At 43.5% G+C, this 20,623-nt stretch overlaps 3 protein-coding genes across 7 annotated transcripts; 1 reads left to right on the forward strand and 2 right to left on the reverse strand.

The window, feature by feature from the left end:
• Window positions 1-108: 108 nt before the first annotated feature.
• On the reverse strand, window positions 109-8,992 carry kat2b (K(lysine) acetyltransferase 2B). 2 transcript variants are annotated; one of them, XM_035620802.2, is made up of 18 exons: window positions 8,560-8,992; window positions 6,865-6,991; window positions 6,592-6,737; window positions 6,406-6,492; window positions 5,656-5,837; window positions 5,373-5,564; window positions 5,103-5,206; window positions 4,871-4,990; window positions 4,419-4,573; window positions 3,616-3,824; window positions 3,405-3,531; window positions 3,200-3,310; window positions 2,722-2,865; window positions 2,518-2,632; window positions 2,396-2,426; window positions 2,142-2,205; window positions 1,883-1,967; window positions 109-1,611 (listed from the first exon to the last, which is right to left on the reverse strand). In XM_035620802.2, the coding sequence occupies exons 1-18, from the start codon at window positions 8,758-8,760 to the stop codon at window positions 1,418-1,420; spliced, it is 2,394 nt and encodes a 797-aa protein (XP_035476695.1). In that variant the 5' UTR covers window positions 8,761-8,992; the 3' UTR covers window positions 109-1,417. The 2 variants fall into 2 exon arrangements, with proteins under 2 accessions (XP_035476695.1, XP_035476696.1); XM_035620803.2 differs by having other exon boundaries at window positions 4,440-4,573; window positions 8,560-8,991.
• Window positions 8,993-9,292: 300 nt separating this feature from the next.
• Window positions 9,293-15,738, reverse strand: rab5aa (RAB5A, member RAS oncogene family, a). 3 transcript variants are annotated; one of them, XM_035620811.2, is made up of 6 exons: window positions 15,600-15,738; window positions 13,129-13,350; window positions 12,561-12,712; window positions 12,263-12,385; window positions 11,972-12,065; window positions 9,293-11,768 (listed from the first exon to the last, which is right to left on the reverse strand). In XM_035620811.2, exons 2-6 carry the CDS (start codon window positions 13,292-13,294, stop codon window positions 11,653-11,655), a joined length of 651 nt encoding a protein of 216 aa, XP_035476704.1. In that variant the 5' UTR covers window positions 13,295-13,350; window positions 15,600-15,738; the 3' UTR covers window positions 9,293-11,652. The 3 variants fall into 3 exon arrangements, with proteins under 3 accessions (XP_035476704.1, XP_035476703.1, XP_035476705.1); XM_035620810.2 differs by lacking the exon at window positions 15,600-15,738 and adding an exon at window positions 15,482-15,599; XM_035620812.2 differs by lacking the exon at window positions 15,600-15,738 and adding an exon at window positions 14,806-14,827.
• On the forward strand, window positions 15,628-20,617 carry otud6b (OTU deubiquitinase 6B). Of its 2 annotated transcripts, none has more exons than XM_035620808.2 (9): window positions 15,628-17,001; window positions 17,068-17,205; window positions 18,132-18,283; window positions 18,446-18,550; window positions 18,778-18,978; window positions 19,140-19,260; window positions 19,390-19,451; window positions 19,555-19,661; window positions 20,177-20,617. In XM_035620808.2, exons 2-9 carry the CDS (start codon window positions 17,130-17,132, stop codon window positions 20,259-20,261), a joined length of 909 nt encoding a protein of 302 aa, XP_035476701.1. In that variant the 5' UTR covers window positions 15,628-17,001; window positions 17,068-17,129; the 3' UTR covers window positions 20,262-20,617. The 2 variants fall into 2 exon arrangements, with proteins under 2 accessions (XP_035476701.1, XP_035476698.1); XM_035620805.2 differs by having other exon boundaries at window positions 16,105-17,001; window positions 17,085-17,205.
• Window positions 20,618-20,623: the final 6 nt, after the last annotated feature.

The raw sequence follows: 20,623 nt of genomic DNA on the forward strand, positions 1-20,623 counted from the left end.
TCTTTATCGGACCTGAGAGGGAAAAAAAAAGACACGGAAGCTTTGTCCTGTCATCGGAAATGAAAACTTCTGTGATGTCATTGTGATGAAACATGGACGCTTCAGACATTAGCCTCACTTCTGTTTTATTCAGTCTATAAAATAGGCTAATACTATGTCATTAAAACCAGTTGTAGAAAGAGCATGAAGGAATTGTTCCAGACATACATACAAAATGTATTTTCCTAAAGTTTGAAAAGTACAAACACCTTTTTACAAAACAGCAAAACTACATAGTATTGCACAATCATTTCATTTATCTCCAACGTATAAAGTTATCAATCTCCATCTGCAGGGCAAAAATAACAAATAAATTAACTTTGTCTAAAGCATTTTTTTTAAATTACAGCACATAAATAAGAATAAACTCTAGATAGTTAAATTAGTCCTTAGTCAACAGCGGTAATTTATATGTCAAAACAAAGTCTGAAGAAAAGAAGATGCTCTTGTTTATGTCTACTAATACTTGGAAAAATAAAAGTGCATTTTGATAGTCAAACTGCCCTAGGTGGCTTGTACAAAATTTTTTTTTTTTTTTAGTTCTGAAACTGAAAATATATGTTATTTACACATTTAAAATATACAATGGGTATAAGTGCTTTAAAATAATTAAAATCTGTACAAATTTAAAGTATGTATTCCTCTTTTGGCAGGATGAACTCATCACAGACGAACTTTGACCTCATTAATGGCGTGCAAACTCACCGGAACCAGATTATGTAGACAGGAAAATCTGATCTCGCAGTCACGGTCCTTGAAGGTAACACTTGTGTAATGACGTAATACGCAGGAGATGTCTTTTCTGCTCTTGACATATCTACCCGAGTCAACAGAGGAGGAGGCAGACATTCGAAAAGGCAGAAGATGAAAATATGAAAGGAAGGGGGAGCTCTAGAGAGACAACGTAAGGTGAGTGGTGAATCTCCAATCGGCTGTCACAACAGAAGCTTTCTGCACTATTAATATGTATAACTAGTACACCTTCCACTGTTTTCTCTTTCCTTGGGATGCTGGGAAATGTGATGAAATATGAAGACACAAGGTTGATTTTTTTCCGTTTCATGTCAGCAACAGTCTCAGGTCGTCAGTGAGGCCTTCCCTTGTGGCCTATCTTTCAGTGTAAATATCAGTCTAAAGTTACTGATTCGGGATCTTCGCATCAAACATTAAGAGTGCAGATCTGAGACCCGTGTGCACCTTTTACATCGAGATATGTTTCTACATCCCCAGCTGCTTCAGAATCAGTAGTCCTACTCTTGGCTTGTCTGCACACACAGCTGCCGTTTGCATCACTTGATAACCAAACCATAACCACTTACAGCCTGAGGCCTGCCTCGTCCTTTTATCAAGGTGAGGAGAAACGTCCTCTTCCTTCGCTCTACTTCTCGATGAGACCTGCCTCTTTGATCTTGGTGTAGAAGAATTTCTCCAGTAGGTTGGCACACTTGTAGTACTCGCTCTCCGGAGGGTTGTATTCACGACAGTTGGTGAAGATGCGCTGCATGTCGGCCATGAACAACTTGCGCGTCGTGTAGTACCGGCTCTTCAGACGCTCGCTCATTGTCTTGAGGTCTGAGAGGAGAAAGAAAGAGTTAATTTGTGAATGTCAAATGTGATTTCCATGGCTCTTTCTTTTTAAAGTATGAGACACTCTCAATGGCACAAGTGCAAGTACCTTTCGATTGAACCGATAATATGGAGCATCTGTTGCAGTGTCTCACTCCTCACTTCCTTAATTTGTCAGTGTCATACTCTCTTTTATCGTTCATTATTAAGTTTTGGTCAATTGTGCTCCACTTTACTCCCCGGTGAACAAGTGCGGTCATGTGCATACAGTACATACCCATTGGGAAGCGAATCACTTGATAGTACCCAGGTGCCTCTGTTTTCTTCACAGGCTCCATGAAAGGCCAGGCGTTCTGGTGACTCTAGGACATGGAGACCAGTCTTGTTAGAAAAAAGCTGTGTGTGCGTCGAAAGGTACTCTGTAGCTGTGTCCCAATTCATGGGCGGCATTCCTTCGGATGACCCAGCCTCCGAAGGATGCTGCCTCTGAATTGGGACACAGCTTGCATGTTCATGTGAGTGCAACTGTCCCTCACCTTCACATGTTGGAGGATGGTCTTCAGAGTGCTGTACAGTTGATCGGGGTCCTTCAGTTCCTTCCTGGAGTAGAATAAATACAGAATACGAAAACATACTATCACAATAGTAATAATGACGATAACGGTGTTGCAGTAAAAATAACAGGATTGGAAATATCATAACATAATATTCCTAGTGAGTGCTTTCTGCGAGTCTCCTCCTCCTATCATCTCTGCTTAGTTCAAATGTTTTACAGAGGAGTCACACTTACCCTTTGCCTACAGGTTTCCAGCCAGTTTCACCTGTTCATAAAATTACACGAAGATTAGTCCCTTATGTAGAAACTGCGGGAAAATAATGCATGGTGTTATGTCCTTAGTATAAGTCACGTACGTATGCCAGGAATGCTTTCTATGGGAATCTGCCGAACTCCTTCCTTAAAACAGGAAAGTCCTGGATAGACCTTTCTGATCTGAGCCTGCTTCCTCTCTATTAGTTTCTTAATGATCTGAGAGAGACACATGAGAATAGATTAAAAAGAGAAGAAGGGAGGGAAGCATTTAAACTTACATTTTAATATCAAATTCAAACACACACCTCCTTCTGCTTCTTGATTATAACAGAGAACTCTGTGTAGGGGATGCTGGGGTTGAGTTCACAGCCCATGAGTGTGGCTCCCTCGTAGTCCTTGATGTAGCCCACATACTTGGACTTGGGAACTTTGATGTCCTTTGAGAAACCCTGAGAGGGAAGAGGAGGAGATCTGTTTTCTAGCAGCAAGTATATACAGGCCCATGCAACCCCTGCAAAAATGATCCCGCTTGAAAAAACACATTCATCTTGTTTTTATGTATAACATATTCAAGATTATCGAGTCCAAGTAATGAAAAGTAAAAGTAAGTCAGATGACTGGTGCAAATGGTAGTAATGCAACTTGTTTTTTTTTAAATAGTAGTAGCAGCTTTTTCTCCACTTGTTTTGTTAAAATCATTTGGTTGTTTCAGGTCATGTGAATGATTTGAATGTTTTCAGAGTGAATACGTTTAGGAGCATGTGTGGTCATAGAATGAGTTACCTGTTTCTTGAAGTAGCCAATGGCGTACTCATCAGCATAAGTGAGGAAGTTGAGGATTTCGTGCTTAATGTGATATTCCTTCAGGTGATTCATCAGGTGGGTTCCATAACCCTGCAGCCACATAGGCAAAGGTAGAAGGTGACCAGTTAAGACAGAATGAACCTTTTGATGAGACACCAGGCTGAGAAGCAGGGAGCGCTCTCACCTTGACCTGTTCGTTGGACGTGACGGCGCAGAAGACAATTTCTGTAAAGCCCTGCGACGGAAACATCCGGAAGCAGATCCCTCCGATCACACGGCCGTCCTTGATCAGTGACAGCGTCTTGTGCTTCCTGTCAATGAGAAGAATGAGTTTCAGTCACCTCCGCTACACCTCCCGTTGTGATTAATTGATGACAAACTATGGTTCCACCCACGGATCAAAGACCAGCCGTGTGATGTACTCCTTGGGCATGCGGGGAAGCTGGTGGGAGAACACATTCTGGAGGCCGACAAGCCACATCAAGATCCGCTTGTTGGGCTTCTGGTTTAGGGAGTTACCAATGACGTGGAATTCAATCACCCCCCGGCGCTCCTCCAAACGGGCAGCTTCGTCACGTGCAGAGTGGGCGGACAGCAGACTGGTCTGCACAGGAGGGAAGGTAATGAAATCAGAAATCATGATTATCACCTTTGCTCCCATCATCAGCATCCTTTTCATTGTCTGTGTGAGTTGATTACTTATTCTAGTGTAGTCACATCAACAGATACGTTTATCAACTGCAGTAAAGATCTAGCAGACGGTCTGAGTTTTTACAATTTCCAATACCGATATATCAACAATAAATGTAACTTTTTTTTGCCCATACAACATAAATTCCCTTTTTTTTATTCTGTAAAATAAAAGTTTTCATATAGGCAAATACCAATATATCTGTGAAAGGCCCACATCTGCCGATATTATCATCCAACCGATCTATCGGTCAGTCTCAATTAATTATTATTCCACAATGACTATCTGTATTGTAATTCTTCTTTCCTTTAAATATTAAAATAAATGTGATGGTCAAATGAAAAACAATATCTTCCCTATAAGATCAACTTGTGGAAAACAAAGACAAATATAATAAATGCAAACAAATTCATAATTTAAAGGAAGCACAAAGTCTGACATCTATTAAACTAAGTGTCAGCATGATATCCATCCCCATACTCAATCTGTTAGTGTTTATATACTTTCCTTGATATGTTCTGCCTTTACCTCAGGAACGGCGGCAGGGTCAGTGATTGTTGCCATGACTTCATTGATGAGGTCCAAGGGGATGTCACCCACCACCCTGGGCCTCTTGTTTTCCTCGTGGGGAAGGGGCTCGGATGGTTTGCGCTTCTCTCCAACTAGGACAGTAAATGAGCAGAGAGGAAGGTACTCGTCATCATAACATGTCTTCTCACCGGTGGAGTAGTGTATCTTAATCCAAACGAGAAGTCAACCAGCATTCCAGGTCAGCTATGGATTCATCTGCCACGTGATGGTATAACTGACTTACAGTCAAAATGTTAGGAGCAGCTCTAATAGAATAGAGCATAGAAATTTTGTTTTAAAGCAGTCAGATGGAAACGATATATATTTTCCAGCTACTGATAATCATGTTGCTCATGAGTTATGAATAATTGTAAGTTTGACTTAGGCACCTGGGTTTGACTCCAACACAGTTTTCCTGGCTGGACTGACGCTGCCGCAGGTGGATGGATCCACTGACACGGGACTAGTGCTGTAGTACAGTGGCCTGGCCACAGGGGGTGCACTGATGACTGCAGAGCAACAGAGAAGACAATAACAGTAAGACAACATGTTATTATTCCGACATGTGGTGTGTCTTTGGGGGTGTGTGTTTCCTCTTCGGCCTGTGAAGGTGTGTGTTACCTGTGTGAATAGGAATCTGCCCCCCTGTTGCTCCTGCCAAGAAGTCTTGGCTCCAGATCGGAGAGCTGTGGCTGTACACCTCCTCCTCCAGCATAGACAAAAACCTGAGCCAAAGAAAACACAACTAGGATAAAAAAGGTTGTTGAGTATGCATATGTGATTTAGCGGCTGTACTGGATTGTTAATTATATGTTAGTCTGAATATATAGCCTCTTAAGTGTGCCATACATTTCCCTGTGAGGGTTCCTATATACTTTCTTTTTCGCTTACTTGGGAAAGTGTGTGAGAATTAGTGTGCGTTTCTCAGGCGGCAGCTTGTCCTTTTCCTGCCTGGCCTGCTCCAGCAGTTGTTTCCTCATCACAGTGAACACCGAGCGCAACAGTGTCCGCCCGAAGATCTGAGTGGTCTCGTACCGGGGCAGGCTGTCGCAGAACTGAGGCACGTTGCAGTAGCAGAGCCATCTGTAGTGAGAGCCCAAGAGAGGGGACTTAGTGAACTATGACGGTGAGCAGGTGTAATACGCGTTGACGGGATATGTGCTGGTGCTGCTACCTGGTGTAGTTGGCTTTGTATCCAGCTGCGTCGTCCGTGGGAACCCTCTGGCGTCTCTGAGACGGCGTCTCCAGCTGCCAGTAGTTGATCTGGTTGAGAAACATCTTAGCGAGCTCCATGATTGTTTGACGTTCCTTAGACGGCAGGTGGCTGAATTTGTACTGGACAAAATTGTTCACCCCCTATGTGGGAAACATGGGGAAAGATGAGATGAGATCAAATAAAAATGAGGACACACTAAGGCTTCATCTACTTCTACATTTTCCTTTTTAAAAAAGCGTTTTGAAACTGAAACGATCCTGTCCACCCAAACGTTTTAACTCCATATCAGTATTAATCCCCATCCAGACAAGCACACCTGAAAACGTATATCACATGACCATTCATGTAGACTGAGCGTGTGCGTACTGGTGTAAACAGGAAGCCGATTGTCAACTCTTCTCTTGGACCAATGATGAGGTGGAACTAGTAGTTGAAGTAAGTATTTAGGCCTTTGTATCGCCTTCATCACTTGTTATCCAGTTCTGACTGATAAGAACCAACCAGGAAGCGAATGCGGGTGACTACGTCGTCATTTCCAAACACTGTAAAAAAAAAACTTTGGAGTAGTGTGGGCAGCGGGCGTTTAGTAGTGGCCAGTTACGTGTTTTAAAACAAAAACATAGTAATGTGGGTGTGGCTTAAAACACAAATTTTGACGTTTTCAACGTCCTGGTTTTGATGCTCAACAAGAAAATGACGTGTAACTACCTGCTCAATGCTGGGTTTTTCAAACGGAGGGCTCTCCTGTGCTTCTAACATCGGTTTACCCATTTGTAGAATGGATTTCCTCAGCAGCTGAAAGATGAACAGAAAAAGGCGTATGCGCGTTTACTCGTACAAAAAATCCAGCATGGAAAATCCTGTGTTTGTTTCATTTTCACAGCAGAGGCTTACTTTGAAGAGGGAGAAGTAGACCTGCTTTGTGTCAGCATCCTCCTCTTTGTGAACGCACGTGTAGAGATACTCCACATCCAGGACAATACCAAGAAGTCTGTTGATTTCCTCCTCCGAAACGTTCTCTAGATGGGTCACGTGGTCACCTGGGAGGTGTTGCAACACGGACGGTCGTCATTGTAAAGCAAGAATTCGTTCATCTATCAGCAGCAATTCAAACAGCATATTGTTTTCTCCTGTAGCTTCTTTCCCAGTCATGGTCAACACACTCACCCAAAGTGTGAGAGCAGCTGCGACAGGGCTCCTGCAGGTTGACTGCGTTTGACTGCTGGTCAGTCCGGGGCGGTGTGGGAGGGGGGTTCTGACTTTTCCAGCCGTTACACTTACAGGCTCCCTCGGCCTAGGAAAAGCACAGTTTAAATGAGTACAAGCTGAACAAGCTCATTCAAAAAGGGCCGGTCAGCGGTCGGGCCCCTCTGGAGGAAGTGGCTGAGGACAGAATGTAGGCAAAACTACAGACAGTCATGGACAATGCTTCACCTGGCCCCTTCATAAAACAACGGAGAAACTAAAGAGCACCTTCGGCCACAGACTTTTCTAACACGTGTGGCCACTGAACTGGACTAAATTTAAACACGTTTCCATATTTTTCTAAGCACCTTAAACACTTATACTGACACGCACTTTGCACTCTGCATATATAACCTTAACAGCATACATTCTGTATTTTTTATATTTTCATCAGACTTTGCTTTGATACCGCACCAGTTTTTTCGTTTGTGCATTTTTGTACTTTATTCATTTGTGTACTTTTTGACATTGTCTCTTACCGTATGGCTGATATGATAATTACAAATGAATTTCCCCTCTGGAATGAATGAATGAATCTATCTATCTGTCTATTAAATTGACTACCTTTTGAATCTGTGCAACATAGATTGGTAATCAGATGTCAGCGTGAGAGGCAGTAAACTGATGCAGATCTTAAGGGTAAAACGAGCCTCGACCAAAAAATGCTTTCTCAAAGTGAAGAAGTTAAGATGCTTCACGACTGACGGATTAACAACCGCTTGCCTAGTCGATCTTCAGCTCATGATGCATTTGTAAATATGTCATTTATTACAAAAAATGGGCCGTGGCCTCGTGCGCACGTTTAAAACTGGTCAGGGCCTCTCATGTCAATGGCGACTTGTTTTGGCTGACTCCAGTGACAGTAGGGGGGGGGGGGGGGGGGGGGGGGGGGGGGGGTGGAGAGGCTGTCACCATCAGCTGGAGGTGCCGCACTGGGCATGCGCCCCGGAACAACAACAAACTCCGCCCCCGCCCAGCCGCCCGCCCGCCCGCCCCCTCTCCGGCAGCTGTCACCCTGTCAAAACAAAGACCCCGTCTCTCTCTCTCTCTCTGCGGGTCGTACTCTGCACAAACCCGAACACACACACACACACACACACAAAGAGGAGCCCCTCTGTCCCCTGCGCGCTGACGGGCGGACGGCGTGAGACGCGTCAGACCGCGGCGCGAGCACACATCGGGGATGCAGCCGCTGTGCGCACCACACACAGCTACTCCCAAACACCAGCGCCCAGCCACTGTTTACGTCCACGACCCCCCCCCCCCCCCCCCCCCACCGAGACAGAAACACGCCGTCGATGTTAGAAAGAGCGGGCAGCTTGCAGGGGGCCCGAGCCCCCGCGTTCACAGTCCCCCGGCACCGATGATGATTTCATTATCTGGATGTTTCAATGTCGCCTTTTCAGTCATTGGTTCGCGCATGCAAAATGAAAAGAGAAAAAAAAAAAAAAAAAAAAAAAAAATGAAGTGCGGCAATGGCTTCCTTTGCTGCGCTTGCATTTTGCAAACTATTGCAACCACGCGCGGGACACGAGCTTTATTAGGAATAATCCCCTAAGCTGGTGTGCTTTTTTTTAAAAAAAAGAAAAGAAATAAAAGTCTGCAGATGTGGCATACTTTGCACGATGAGTACACGCCGAGCTTTTCCAGTTTCTTCGGCCGAGGTGCGGAGCGGAGTTGCGCCTTCTTCACGGCGATGCGTGCGGATCCTCCTGCGGCGCCGGAGCCCTCCGTTCCCCCGGCTCCGGGAGCGGCCGGGACCGAGCCCGCGGCTCCGATGGCCGGCGAACCCTGCTGAATCCCACCGCTGTCGGCCATAGTTTCGCGACGAAACCCCGAGGGGGACCCGCGGCCCGGGATAAATGCGCTGTGCCCGTCCGCTCTATTCCACAAGCGGAGGATCAGACATGGCGCTCATCCTTATTTTCAGTTTCTCACTGTAGGCCCATTTTCCTCCGCTAGGGGACTGGAGTGGGACAGGCCGATTCCAGCACAATTCCGAGAGGAGAGAGGTCACGAAACGCGACCATTCGGAGCAACATTTCAAGGTCAAATGTGATGATTGGAAAAAAAACATGTGGCTCGCGGAGCCGTTTTCCGAGCGCCGACTGGCGGATGGTGGTCGCAGAGGAGTTACTGGAAAACAACGACAATACCCAGTGTTTTCGTGACATTAGAACATAAATCTTTTTTTCAGTCGTTTGGTTCATGAGAGAAACTCCCCAAAGTCACCACATGGGGACAAATATTGTTATGAGGATTTTTGACCCATAAGGAATAAATAGATTCAAATAAAAATCCATGTTTTATCAGTCAAGTTGACATGTATACACACACACACACATTCTGATTACAATAATAAATGATCAAATTTATTTCAGTATTTATTTGGTCATTACATAGCAGTACTGTAAAATGCTTGCATTTTTTAAACTTTTCGGTTGCAATTAGGCGTTCGACGAGTTACATCCCCCGGCATGTGTTAATGCATTTATTCACCGACTCACCATTGTCCCAGCTGATAGTAGTTACAATGTTTGCTACAATATGGTCACAACATTACCGAGATTTTATCGACGGGCTGACGGTTGGTTAATCGGACTTGTGTTTTGTTTGTGTCCAACTCTTCTGGAGCTTTCACAACCAGTGTCTGTCTCTGGAGGCTCAGGTCTACTCACTGGACAAGGAACCTTAGCCTGATACCACTAAAAGAAGAATTAGTGACATCTAATAATAGTGTTAAAAAATAGAAACCAAAATATTTGGATTTTGTTTTTCTTTTGAGAAAAAGGTACAAGACAGATGACTAAATAAATGCAATTTAATTATTTTTGTTTATAATACTACATACAATTATAAAGACCACCACTGATTATAATTTATTTGTGAAAAAGGAACAGCAACAAAACTCCAAAGCTGTTTTTTTTCTCTCCGATAACTGTACAGTTTTTTTTAAATGATTATCTAGATAGCTCCCTAGCAAGCATTAGTCCTGTCACTGCTAAATCGAAAAAAGGTAGACTACACTGCAACACCCTATTTACAGTATATTATTTATATATTTATATTTATTTATATTTATATATATCACACTGGCTGCAATTATGACAAGATATATTCATGAGCATCATTAGTGCAAGGCATGAGTAAGACAGACCTGTAAAAAGAGTTATTAACCACATGTACTGTATGAATGTGTGTGTTTGCGTGTGTCTGTAGGTGTATATGTAATGTAAATAGGGGGGTGGGACAAAAAGAAAACACAAATATGTGGTCAACATAGGTGAGGGAGTGGTGTAACAGACTTTGTGTTTGTGTTTATGTACAATGATGTTCAGGTCTGACAGGGTTCAGAGCTAAAATGTGTGTGTTTATGTTTAAATGTGTTCAAACCTACACACATAAACGGGCACGTGTGAGTAAGTTTGTGGATGAAACCTGTCACCAGCCAGCCAGGCCCTGTTTGTACACAACGTCTAAAAGCACTTCCTAATCAAGAGATGACAAGTAATTATAATTCAAAAGGTGATTATGAAGCAACCTCACATATCACACTCTACTTCGAACATCACCTTTGTTGTTTTTTTTGTTTTTTTTACCATGTGCAAACCCAGCAGCGGTCCAGCAACATTAACACAACAGAAAAGGTCATCTGATTTAACTAAATCATCCAAAGGCAGAAACCCCAAGAGACCCCAGAATAACCACGAAGGGGTGGTCTTACACAAGATTTAAGAAAGGACACTGCATGAGGAGGTGAAGAGGCGGTGGCAGGATGAGTTCCTCAGAGGCCCCTGCGCCTCGATGTGGAGTAGGGAGGGGGTTGCTGTTCTGCAGTGGTCCTTGCAGACACTTAAAAATCACAGACAATACTGTGAAACATTGCACGATGCCACTAGGGACAGCTACGAGCAGGCATGGCCCCAGAATAGGGCCCAAGGGGGTGTTGGAAGAGACGTTACGGCTAGTGCTACTTTGGGTCAAGTGGGGAAAGGACATAGGTAGCAGTGAACAGGCAGAGGGGAATTCGATAATAGAAAATCTAAAAGCTGTTTTTAACTTTTCAGATAAAAGGGTCCTGGTGACAAGAGAGACATATGTCGCTTTCAGATTCTTCTCTCTCCGTCTCCACCCTCTACTTGTCCTCCTCCTGGCATTCATAGCACACTCCTCTTTTCCAATAGCCTTTTTTTCGCTGCTGCTGCAGAGTAGCACATAAATGATTTGTTTTTCTGTTTTAGGCCATGTAAGTATTCAGATATGTGCATACATGATTTTGACATTCCGTGCTGAAGTCTTAAGCTATCCCAGAAAGGGGAAGTGACCACTTCCCTTAAATGAAACACGTATCTACAAGTTGGAAGGAAGATGACAGAAGGCAGAGCACACAAATATTCTCTAATAGCTCCTGTCATTAATCTTTCAGTAAAAACAGATAGATAGATGCAACAAGCTAGATGACAGAAAGTAAGAATGAATGGTTAGGAGACTTCACCAGGTAGCAGCAGAACTACAATGTAGGAATGGCATTGACTTCACGACTGAAAATTGAAAGTTGGGCCCAGGGCATCTTTTCTTGTTTTTACCGATCAGAGACTTGAAGATAAGAGTACAACACATTGCATTAGTAACTGCAGTGGCAGTCAGGGCATCAGTCGCATTAGCTACTGCTATACACGTTGGTTGGTTTGAGGGAAGGCGTTCATCGCGTTAGTTACTGCAGCACGGAGCTTTGGCTGGCTGGGCAGCTTCTGTCAGGTCCACTCCCCTGCTGCGTCCACTGTTGGCTCCTGCGGCCTGAGGCTCGCTCTTCGGCAATCTCTTTGCTGTAATGAAAAGACAAAAACAAAACTAAACACCAATAACAGAAATTGCCACTTTTTTCATTCAAAGAGAGCAGATTTTTTTTTTACGAGTGAACTTTCATCATACACGTCTGACCTCAACTGGTATTTCGACAATTGGTTCTGAGTACCACTCTACAAAAACACTGCTAGATCTATCAAATATAATGTCAAGAGTTACTCACCAATAGCCATAAATATCTCATTCACATTCATAGATGTCTTAGCCGATGTCTCCATGAAAAGTAAGCTGTTGTCATCTGCGTAGGACTGGGCATCCTGTCAACACAACATCAAGTCACATGTCAGGACATCCTCACACATACATGCATTCAGGCACAGGAGAAAGACAATTTGAGGTCATATTAAGAGTGAATGTCTTGGCAGTGGTGATTAATAGATCAATTCACTTGTATGTATGGCGTGTCAAGAAATGCATAACATTAGACTGATTGTAAAGACATTTTTTTTCTTACCTGGAAATCAACAGCTCGCTTGCTGGCTAGGTCGGCTTTGTTGCCTGACAGAGCGATGACGATATTAGGGCTAGCTTGTCTCTGCAGCTCCTTCACCCAGTTCTTTGCCCGCGCAAAGGACTCCTGCAAGTAAAAGATATTGTTCCATTTGTCAATACTGTCGTGCCATTGTTAACTGTACCAGTAGCTGCGCCTTAATTGTTGAACATGTACTCAGGCTGCACGACAACCATCAACAGTAAGAGATGAGAGCATGTTGGGAAAACTCCATAAAGAACCAGGTGGCGGATGAACGTGCCTCGTTTGTGATGTCGTAGACCACGATGGCGGCCTGTGCTCCTCTGTAATACATGGGTGCCAGACTGTGGTAACGCTCCTGACCTGCAGTGTCCCAGATCTCAAACTTCACGGTTGTGTCATCTAGACACACTGTTTGGGTGAGGAAGGCAGCTGAAGGGACAGGAGAAGGCGAGAGGTGAGTCAGCAGTTTCTGCACAAAAGCAATTTCATGTAAATTAAAATGACCTTATGTGAGTGTATATATATATATATATCAAAATAAAGAACTGTAAACTCCTATTAAGCCAGAAAACTATTTCATTGTAGAATTTGATTTGACTAGAAGTGGAAAATTGAGCAAAAATAAATAAATGTTCAAGTTCACAATTATCCTGACAATTTAAATAAAATAGTTGAGTTTTCCAAATTATTATTATTTTTAATTTCAAGGTGCCATTGTGACAATAGCAAAGCACCCAATCAGATAAGTGCACCTACCCTGAATTCAAAATAATCAGCAAACTATTTGGATAAAAGCAAAATATGTTTAATTAAAACCTAGCTCGGCCTGTTGATATGAAGCTCACCTCCTATTGTGCTCTCCTGGAATTCATGGAACTGGCCCTTGACGAAGCGAAGTACTAAGCTGGACTTTCCAACAGCTGACTCCCCCAATAGCACCAGCTTAAACTGACAGATCTTGTTCCCTGCATTGGGTCCATTGGGTCTCGTAGCTCCTCCCCGATTGGCCATGACCTAGTCAGATCTCCCAATGTCCTGTGTGCCGAACCTCACTATCAGGACCTTGACTGCAAGAATCAAGAGAAGAAATAGTTTTATTGGAATAGCAATAGAAGCAAAAAGAGCTAACAGGGCCCAGCCCACATTACTCTTATTGTGCAAAATACATTGATATATATACATTGAGATATTGATAATATTCAATAGTGCTGTCAGCCCAAGTACCCCCCCCCCCCCTCAGTTCTGACTGACACGACACAAAGTGATACATTTTAGACTCACAATTTCACAAATCAAATTTAAGCTTCAGCCCTGTAGTATCACACATTCTACAAATTTCGCAGAGGCTGCTTCATCCATCTTAAGTCTTTCAAATACATTACGCCCTCATTTAAGTGTGACTGCATCACCATTGACTCCGCAATTATGAATAACATTATCCAAGAGACAAAGGAAGCCCACCACAAGCACGCACGTACAGCAACAGCAAGCACAGGAGGGCTTTGACCGTTGCAGGCGTTTTCACAAGCGTTTCACCCACACACATGGATACATACCATGCATTCATGCATTGCTTACTAACTTGTTTAGGAACAAAATGGCTGACTAATCTATAGAAAACAAATGGCTATTGTCAGGAGATACTCACAACACGTCTTCTGTTCTGCATGATTAGTTCTATCTCTTACCTGACCAAAAAAACACATTACTATGATGACATTCAACGTGCAGCCCACGCCAAACCCCCCAATCCTGGAGACGATCCAAGAGGCCATTGTCATATAAGCTCTCTGATGCAATGAAGCACAATGTCTCTGCAAACAGAACCACTTTTGAGAAGCATTGTAGTCATACCGTTGCGGACATTGTTCTCTCAGGTGTTGATAGTGAAATTCGAGATCAGTTTATGGTGGGGATGTACTACATTATATCTACGTTATTAGTTCCGAGGTAAACTGGAACGCAGCGTAATCACCTGTGGGCAGTCTGTCGGGAATCATCAACACATTGGAGCATCAATAAATAAGCTGGTCACATATTAAGAGTGTTTATAGAGATAGTCAATAAGGGTGTTTCGCAAGTCTAGAAATTTGACAACCGAAGCCAATTTCCTCAATATAATGACATCGTGTGTTTTGTGTGTGTTGACAATTTGCGTCCGTGTAAACGCTTAAACCAAAGGCCCTGCTGAATTAATAACAAAACAAAAGGTGGCTGCAACTCACAGGAATCATTTCATACACAGGTCAAATGATTTACCCGTAAAACACACACACACAAAAAAAATCAGAAAACAACACTGTCCTTTAAACAACAAGTTGCAGGACTCAAAAGCCCGCCAGTCGCATGTCTTACACGCGAACCGAGAGGTCAGTCGTTCACACGTCGAGCCACACGACACAGACGTGTACGTCACCCTCCAGCTGCCAGCTGCGTATAAAAGCTGTTGACAGGCGTCGGTGGAGCAGAGCGCTGCGCACTAACACACGTGACTTCACCTGTACACACACCTGGTCACACACCTGGTCACACACCTGGTCGAGTGGTCGCCGCAGCCTTCGTATCTCACTCGGTTATAGAAAGGAAAGGGGGGGGGGGGGGGGGGGGGGGGGGGGGGGGGGCGCGCCATTTTCCAAAGTGTTTTAGTTGTCTAGCCTGTTAGCTCACTCTGCGGTAGCCACTCTTCAGTGGCCAGGGAAAAAAAGAGAAACAACAACAGCGACGACGACGACGACAGGCTCGGCCGAACAAAATGGAAGAGAATGCGACCGAGCTGGTCACGGACCGTGTCATCGAACTGACGCGACGCGCTAGCTGGCTAAAGTTAATGTGCAGTCTTCAGAAACCTCGACAAACAAGCGCTGGCGCTAGCGCCGCTAGCGCCGTTAGCATTCCACCCACTGACCCAATTCCGCCCGCGTTAGCTGTTAGCAAGCACACAGTCGGCGGTGCGCCAGGCGCCCCCGCCGCCGGACACCGAGAGCTGCTCGCTAACCTGCGACGCGGAAGAGGAAGAGCGGGACACGTTGAAACGGTTTTTTTTTTTGTTTTTGTTTTTTTGTAACATTCTCTTGGCGATCTAAACTGCACCGACGTTAGCCGGGGGGCAGCTAGCTGACGCTGGTGCCCGATGACAGGCGAGCAAGCGTTTAGCCAGTGCGCCAGCCGGGAAGCACAGCTGCGGGTCGGGTACGCTACCTGAGAGCCGGACGGTGGTGCTCGTCACACGCGGAGCCAGGGATCACCGTGGCGAGCTGGTGCTGGGGGTGGGGGGTTGGGGGGGGGGGGGGGAACCAAGAAAATAATCTCAACAAACCCCGTCACGTCTCCTCCTTTTTCTTTCCTCTCGCAACTTCCCCTTCGAACCAAAACACAAACAAGACCTCCCGCCCCCCCGCGCCACGTCACACACAGCACGTCGCCCGCCTCCAGCAGCAGTCCATCACCCGTCTGACTTGCACGAGTAATCTGACGATCAGAATTTGTGAACTTCACATTCGCACAGCCAGGGCTTTCAAGTCCTCTGCGATCTCGAATCATTTCATGATTTAATTGCACCCGTGCATGGAGACTTCTTTTTCTAAACTGAGCATTTTCTATGACCCTGGGTTAAGTATTAAGCATTGTCATTGATTATACTTTGATATTTCATTTATTCATTTTTGATAATTACTTTAGCTTATTTGTTTTTGTGCTATTTGACTTAATTTAATTTGATGGATTTTTCATTTGCATGATCTTACACTTCAATTAGACTAGTTTTTTCCCTACTTATTAATAGACAAGAATTGACAAGAAAAATACATATTTATGCCAGAAAATATTTTTTTTGTGTGTATCAATAATATTGTTGCTTTTTGTCCCTTGTCATTTTTTAAATCATTGTATAAACCTTTGGATTTATCTTGGGTGCCCCTGGAGTGTCCATAAAGAAGGACTAAAAGAGCATCAGAGGGAAGGTGATGTGTACATGTAGGATTTAGAGAAAAGGGAAAGTGATGCCACTTTGTGAGCACTGTGTTACAACTATTCTCACTGTGTCATACAAAGAAGTTGTGATTACATGACCAAATTCTGATGAACTGTATCATGAACCACATGCATTCTGTCACCAGCATTAAATTATGCATTTTCAATGTTTTTCCCAGGAGGTGACTGAAGAGGGAGCTTTACTCCATATCATTTGAATCTACAGCATTTGTTGAGTTGCACGATGTCTGCACCATTGATGTAGAATATCAGCTACTGGTCCTCGATCCTCCATCTTGTAGTTCATGCGTGTTTTGTTGTAAAGTTGTTTGATTTTAAAGTGCTTTGTTTATTTTTTATTTTTTTGTCAGGGCAGGATTATAGGGCAGGATTATACCATCTTGCGGTACAGTAAAGCTGCAACCAAAAATGAACTGAATGAGTGACAATTTGTTTGTTTAATTATTCAGAAACAAAAACGATATAAATGTTTGTAATCATCCCCTAAGGCCCAATTTAACATATTCAAATATCCGATTTTTGTCAGAAATATTCAAATTTGATAAACTGGCCAAAAGTCTGCAGTTCAGTAACAAACCATGAGGTGGTGCTGTAGCAACATTAGTGCAGGAGGTGAAGAAGAAGAAGAAGAAGAAGAACGCTCCGCCCTGCTCGTCCGTCTCTTCCGGATCAGGCCATAACAGCACGTTTTATTTTCATGTAGTTATTTTTTTTGTTGTTAATCTCGCGTAAGTGATGAGACACATTTTATAACTGGGATATTATCAACACTTTGTTCATTTAACCGTCATCAGTTTGCTGTTGTTCGCAGAGCCTCGTTGTAGAAAGTGAGCAGCAGCAGAAGCATCATCCAGTCATGGAGGAGGGAACAGCGGAGACACCCGAGGAGCTGCTGGCAAAGCAGCAGCGCAAGGAAAAGAAAGACCTGCAAGGTAGCTGACCTCAGCTGCTGACACGCTTGCTCATTCTGTAAACAACGCCATGGTCTTGCTGTCAGTTGTTTGCATCCGATGTGTTGTTTAATCTCTTTGGATTTATGCCCATCTTAACCACTGGGAGCAGTCATTGGCATTATGAGGTCCCAGTAAGCAGCTGGGATTCTTCCCCAGTCCAGCGCCTGTAGCTCACAAGGATTTCAGGTTATAGGTTCAAACACACAGAGCCCCAGAGGACAGAAAAGTACTGTTGCACAGGTCTTTGTGGGTTGAAACCATCAAGCATCGTGGGACTGCATCTATACCTGATCAGTGATGTTGAAATGGTCAAATACCACATGGGACACCACAGATGAGAAATGATTTGTATCTGTATAAACTATTGCTCCGTCCAGCTCTCCTCACCCTATTGTTTACACTATTGTTTTTCTGTTTGCAATTGACACAGTTTGACTAATGTTACTAGTATGTACATGTTTATGTTTATCTATATTCGTTCTGCTTTGTACTAATTTAGCTGCATGCCAATTTCTATCAAATATTAATGAGTACATTGATTGATGGCAACTAAGTCATATTACTTTTATTAGACACACCTGGCCATCAAAGCTGATTCTGATTCTCTTTATGCCATATCACAGAGACTACTGTATATTTAACTCGTCGAGAGAGAGGCGGCAGCAGTTTCCTGCCACATATGATTTTAAGAGGGATGTTAATTTCAATCTCTTCTAACAAATAAACTAACATTAAAGTGCATTAATATCACCTGCGAATGTGTCCTTCCTTATTTAGGTCACCTTGCCCATCTGATTTCGAGCCAAACTCCAGCACTGTCTGAGAGCAGTATTCTGTATGTAATGTGTTTTGCTTTATTGAAATATTGTTTAATCAGACAATCTTTGCTGCTGTTTCATTTTCAGCAAAGGTCCAGAGCATGAAAAACACCGTCCCCAAAAATGACAAAAAAAGGAGGAAACAGTTGACAGAGGAAATCGCCAAGCTAGAGGCGGACCTCACTCAAAAACAGGAGGAGGAGCTGAGGCAACTCAACTCATCTTCAAATAACACAAAGGTAAAGGATTAGATTCAGATGATTGAAGAATGTCAGGGCTGTACATCAGAGTTACACTGTGAAAGAAGCAAATGCATTTAACTACTGTGATAAATATAAACAGAATTGAATTTGTCTGCTTATTACATCAACGTCAATTCCCCTCACTTGATGTTTTTCAAGGTGGAGGAGGTGATGAATGGAGTGGAGACCATGAAGATGGAGGCTGGCGAACAGGAGTCAGAAGAGGTCCTACAGCCGCGAGTAACCAAGGCCCAGAAGAGAAGGGTGAGTTACAGGTTCCCTCTCAAATGGGACAGTTTTAAGCCCAGAGCAATATACTGTAACTCTCAATTATTGTCACAAGCAGTGAACAAAGGAAGAAGCACACTTCCCAGAATCCCCTTGCACAAAACATTCTGAATAATGTATAAATGTCAGTACCATAGTAGTGTTTTGTCAGTGATGGTCCAATTACTAATAATATGCATTTTTATTTAAATGATCCTCTCCAGGACAAGAAGGCTGCCGAGGAGAAGGAGAGGGAGAGCAGGATAGCAGAGGCCGAGGTGCAGAACCTGCAGGGTGTGCGGCACCAGGAGGGTGTCAAGCTGGCTCAGAAACTCGCTCTGCAGCAGCTTCAGGTCAAGGAGATCTCCTCTGATGGCCACTGCATGTACCGTGCCATTGAAGATCAGCTGGCCCAGCGATCAAAGGTACATTTTGTTCTGGGAGTATTATACTGTGGATGTGTTTTGAATACCTAATCAGAAATGTGATAAGCAAACGTGTGCAATCTAGAGTTGCCACGGCTGAAATTGGCAACTCTCCACGGCGTTTACAGCAAGAGAACATGTGGCGTTGCGTTTTATTCTAGCCTGGGTTAACCATGAGTGTGAAGGAACTGCGGTCCTGCACTGCCGACCACATGAGAAGCCACGTGGACGACTTCCTGCCTTTCCTCACCAACGCTAACACTGGAGACATGTACACAACAGGTAACACTGCTACCTTTGCTTGGGTGAAATGGTAGGCATAGATATTCAATTTATGTGTAATAATAATAATAGTAATAATGTGTACGCACAATATTTATTCAAGTGTTTGTGGTCGGTAATGGTTTCCAGATGAGTTTGAGAAATACTGCAGTGACGTGGAGCACACAGCGGCTTGGGGTGGACAACTGGAGGTTGGTTGTTTTAGGTTTTGTCACAGTGATGCTGTGTTGTTGCTCCTGTTGTTCTTTTTGTTGTTCAGTAATCATTGCCTTTTGCTTGTCTATTATTCTGCAGCTGCGAGCTTTGACCCAAGTTCTCCACTTGCCAATAGAAGTTATCCAGGCTGAGTCCCCAGCTATAAAAATTGGGGAGGAATATGACAGTGAACCTATCACCCTTGTGTATGTTTTTGTTTGGGATTCAAGTTGTATTGACTACATTTTAAACATATACACAGCAAGTTAGTATAAATGTGTAATAATATATGGATTGGCCACTATGGTTAAGACATACAGTGACAAAACCAGACAAGACACTTTGCGATCATATCATTCATATATAGTCTGTAATCATGTAAAATTAGGGTTTTTGAGAGGCTAAAGATAAGTGATGTCTCATGGAGCATAGCGTTGCTCGCACCATTTAAGATCAGTGATGGCTCGAGTAAAACCCATACTGTATTTGTTCATGAAGGACATGATATGGTTTTGAATCCTCGTGTGATTTAATCTGAATGTGAACCAATTAATAAGATCACTGCTGTCACACAAGCACCTGTGGATAGACAAACTTGTATCACTCTCTCATATGCTTCAGCTATATTTTTATATTCTGATATAGTTTTAAAAAAGGAATTGGAGAGCTTTACCATAAGAAGGAGATTTTGATTCAGTATTTCTTGTCTTTTTGTTCGCAGCTACATGCGTCATGCCTATGGACTGGGAGAGCACTATAACACTGTGGAGCGGCTAAAGGAACCAGCCAATGCAGAAGACAGCTGAGAAAAAATGAATCCAGTTAGTTTGATGTTAAACTACTCCAACCAAGGGCCCCCTAAATACAAATGTATTTCAAAGGGTGAATTGTGCTAATGTAAAAAAAAAAAAAGGCATAGAAAGGAAATTCATGTGCTGATGATTTTACATTGGACACCATGGCCCCCGCAGCTCTTTTTGGGGTGTTGTGGTGTAGCACATACTCTTTAACCACATCCACGTGGACAGAAGACCATGGAAATGCTGTTGATCATGCATGTCCTAAGAGGATGTTGAACCTTTGCAGTGTTATAGGAAGGAACTGAGTTGCTGAGCCGGTAAATCATATCGATGTAACATAAACACATACAATATTAATGAGACTGAGT

This window comes from Scophthalmus maximus, chromosome 22 (genome assembly GCF_022379125.1).
Source record: "Scophthalmus maximus strain ysfricsl-2021 chromosome 22, ASM2237912v1, whole genome shotgun sequence".
NCBI lineage: Eukaryota > Metazoa > Chordata > Actinopteri > Pleuronectiformes > Scophthalmidae > Scophthalmus > Scophthalmus maximus.

Coding starts and splice junctions, on each gene's coding strand:
- kat2b (XM_035620802.2), bottom strand. CDS start 8,760: ATGGCCGACAGCGGTGGGATTCAGCAGGGTTCGCCGGCCATCGGAGCC. Junction 5,838..6,405: donor AAAAACCCAGCATTGAGCAG/GTAGTTACACGT, acceptor TTTCCCACATAG/GGGGTGAACAATTTTGTCCA. Junction 1,968..2,141: donor CCATCCTCCAACATGTGAAG/GTGAGGGACAGT, acceptor TCCATGTCCTAG/AGTCACCAGAACGCCTGGCC.
- rab5aa (XM_035620811.2), bottom strand. CDS start 13,294: ATGGCCAATCGGGGAGGAGCTACGAGACCCAATGGACCCAATGCAGGG. Junction 12,066..12,262: donor AGCGAGCTGTTGATTTCCAG/GTAAGAAAAAAA, acceptor TTGTGTTGACAG/GATGCCCAGTCCTACGCAGA. Junction 11,769..11,971: donor TGAGATATTTATGGCTATTG/GTGAGTAACTCT, acceptor TTTTCATTACAG/CAAAGAGATTGCCGAAGAGC.
- otud6b (XM_035620808.2), top strand. CDS start 17,130: ATGGAGGAGGGAACAGCGGAGACACCCGAGGAGCTGCTGGCAAAGCAG. Junction 17,206..18,131: donor GGAAAAGAAAGACCTGCAAG/GTAGCTGACCTC, acceptor TTTCATTTTCAG/CAAAGGTCCAGAGCATGAAA. Junction 18,284..18,445: donor CATCTTCAAATAACACAAAG/GTAAAGGATTAG, acceptor ATGTTTTTCAAG/GTGGAGGAGGTGATGAATGG.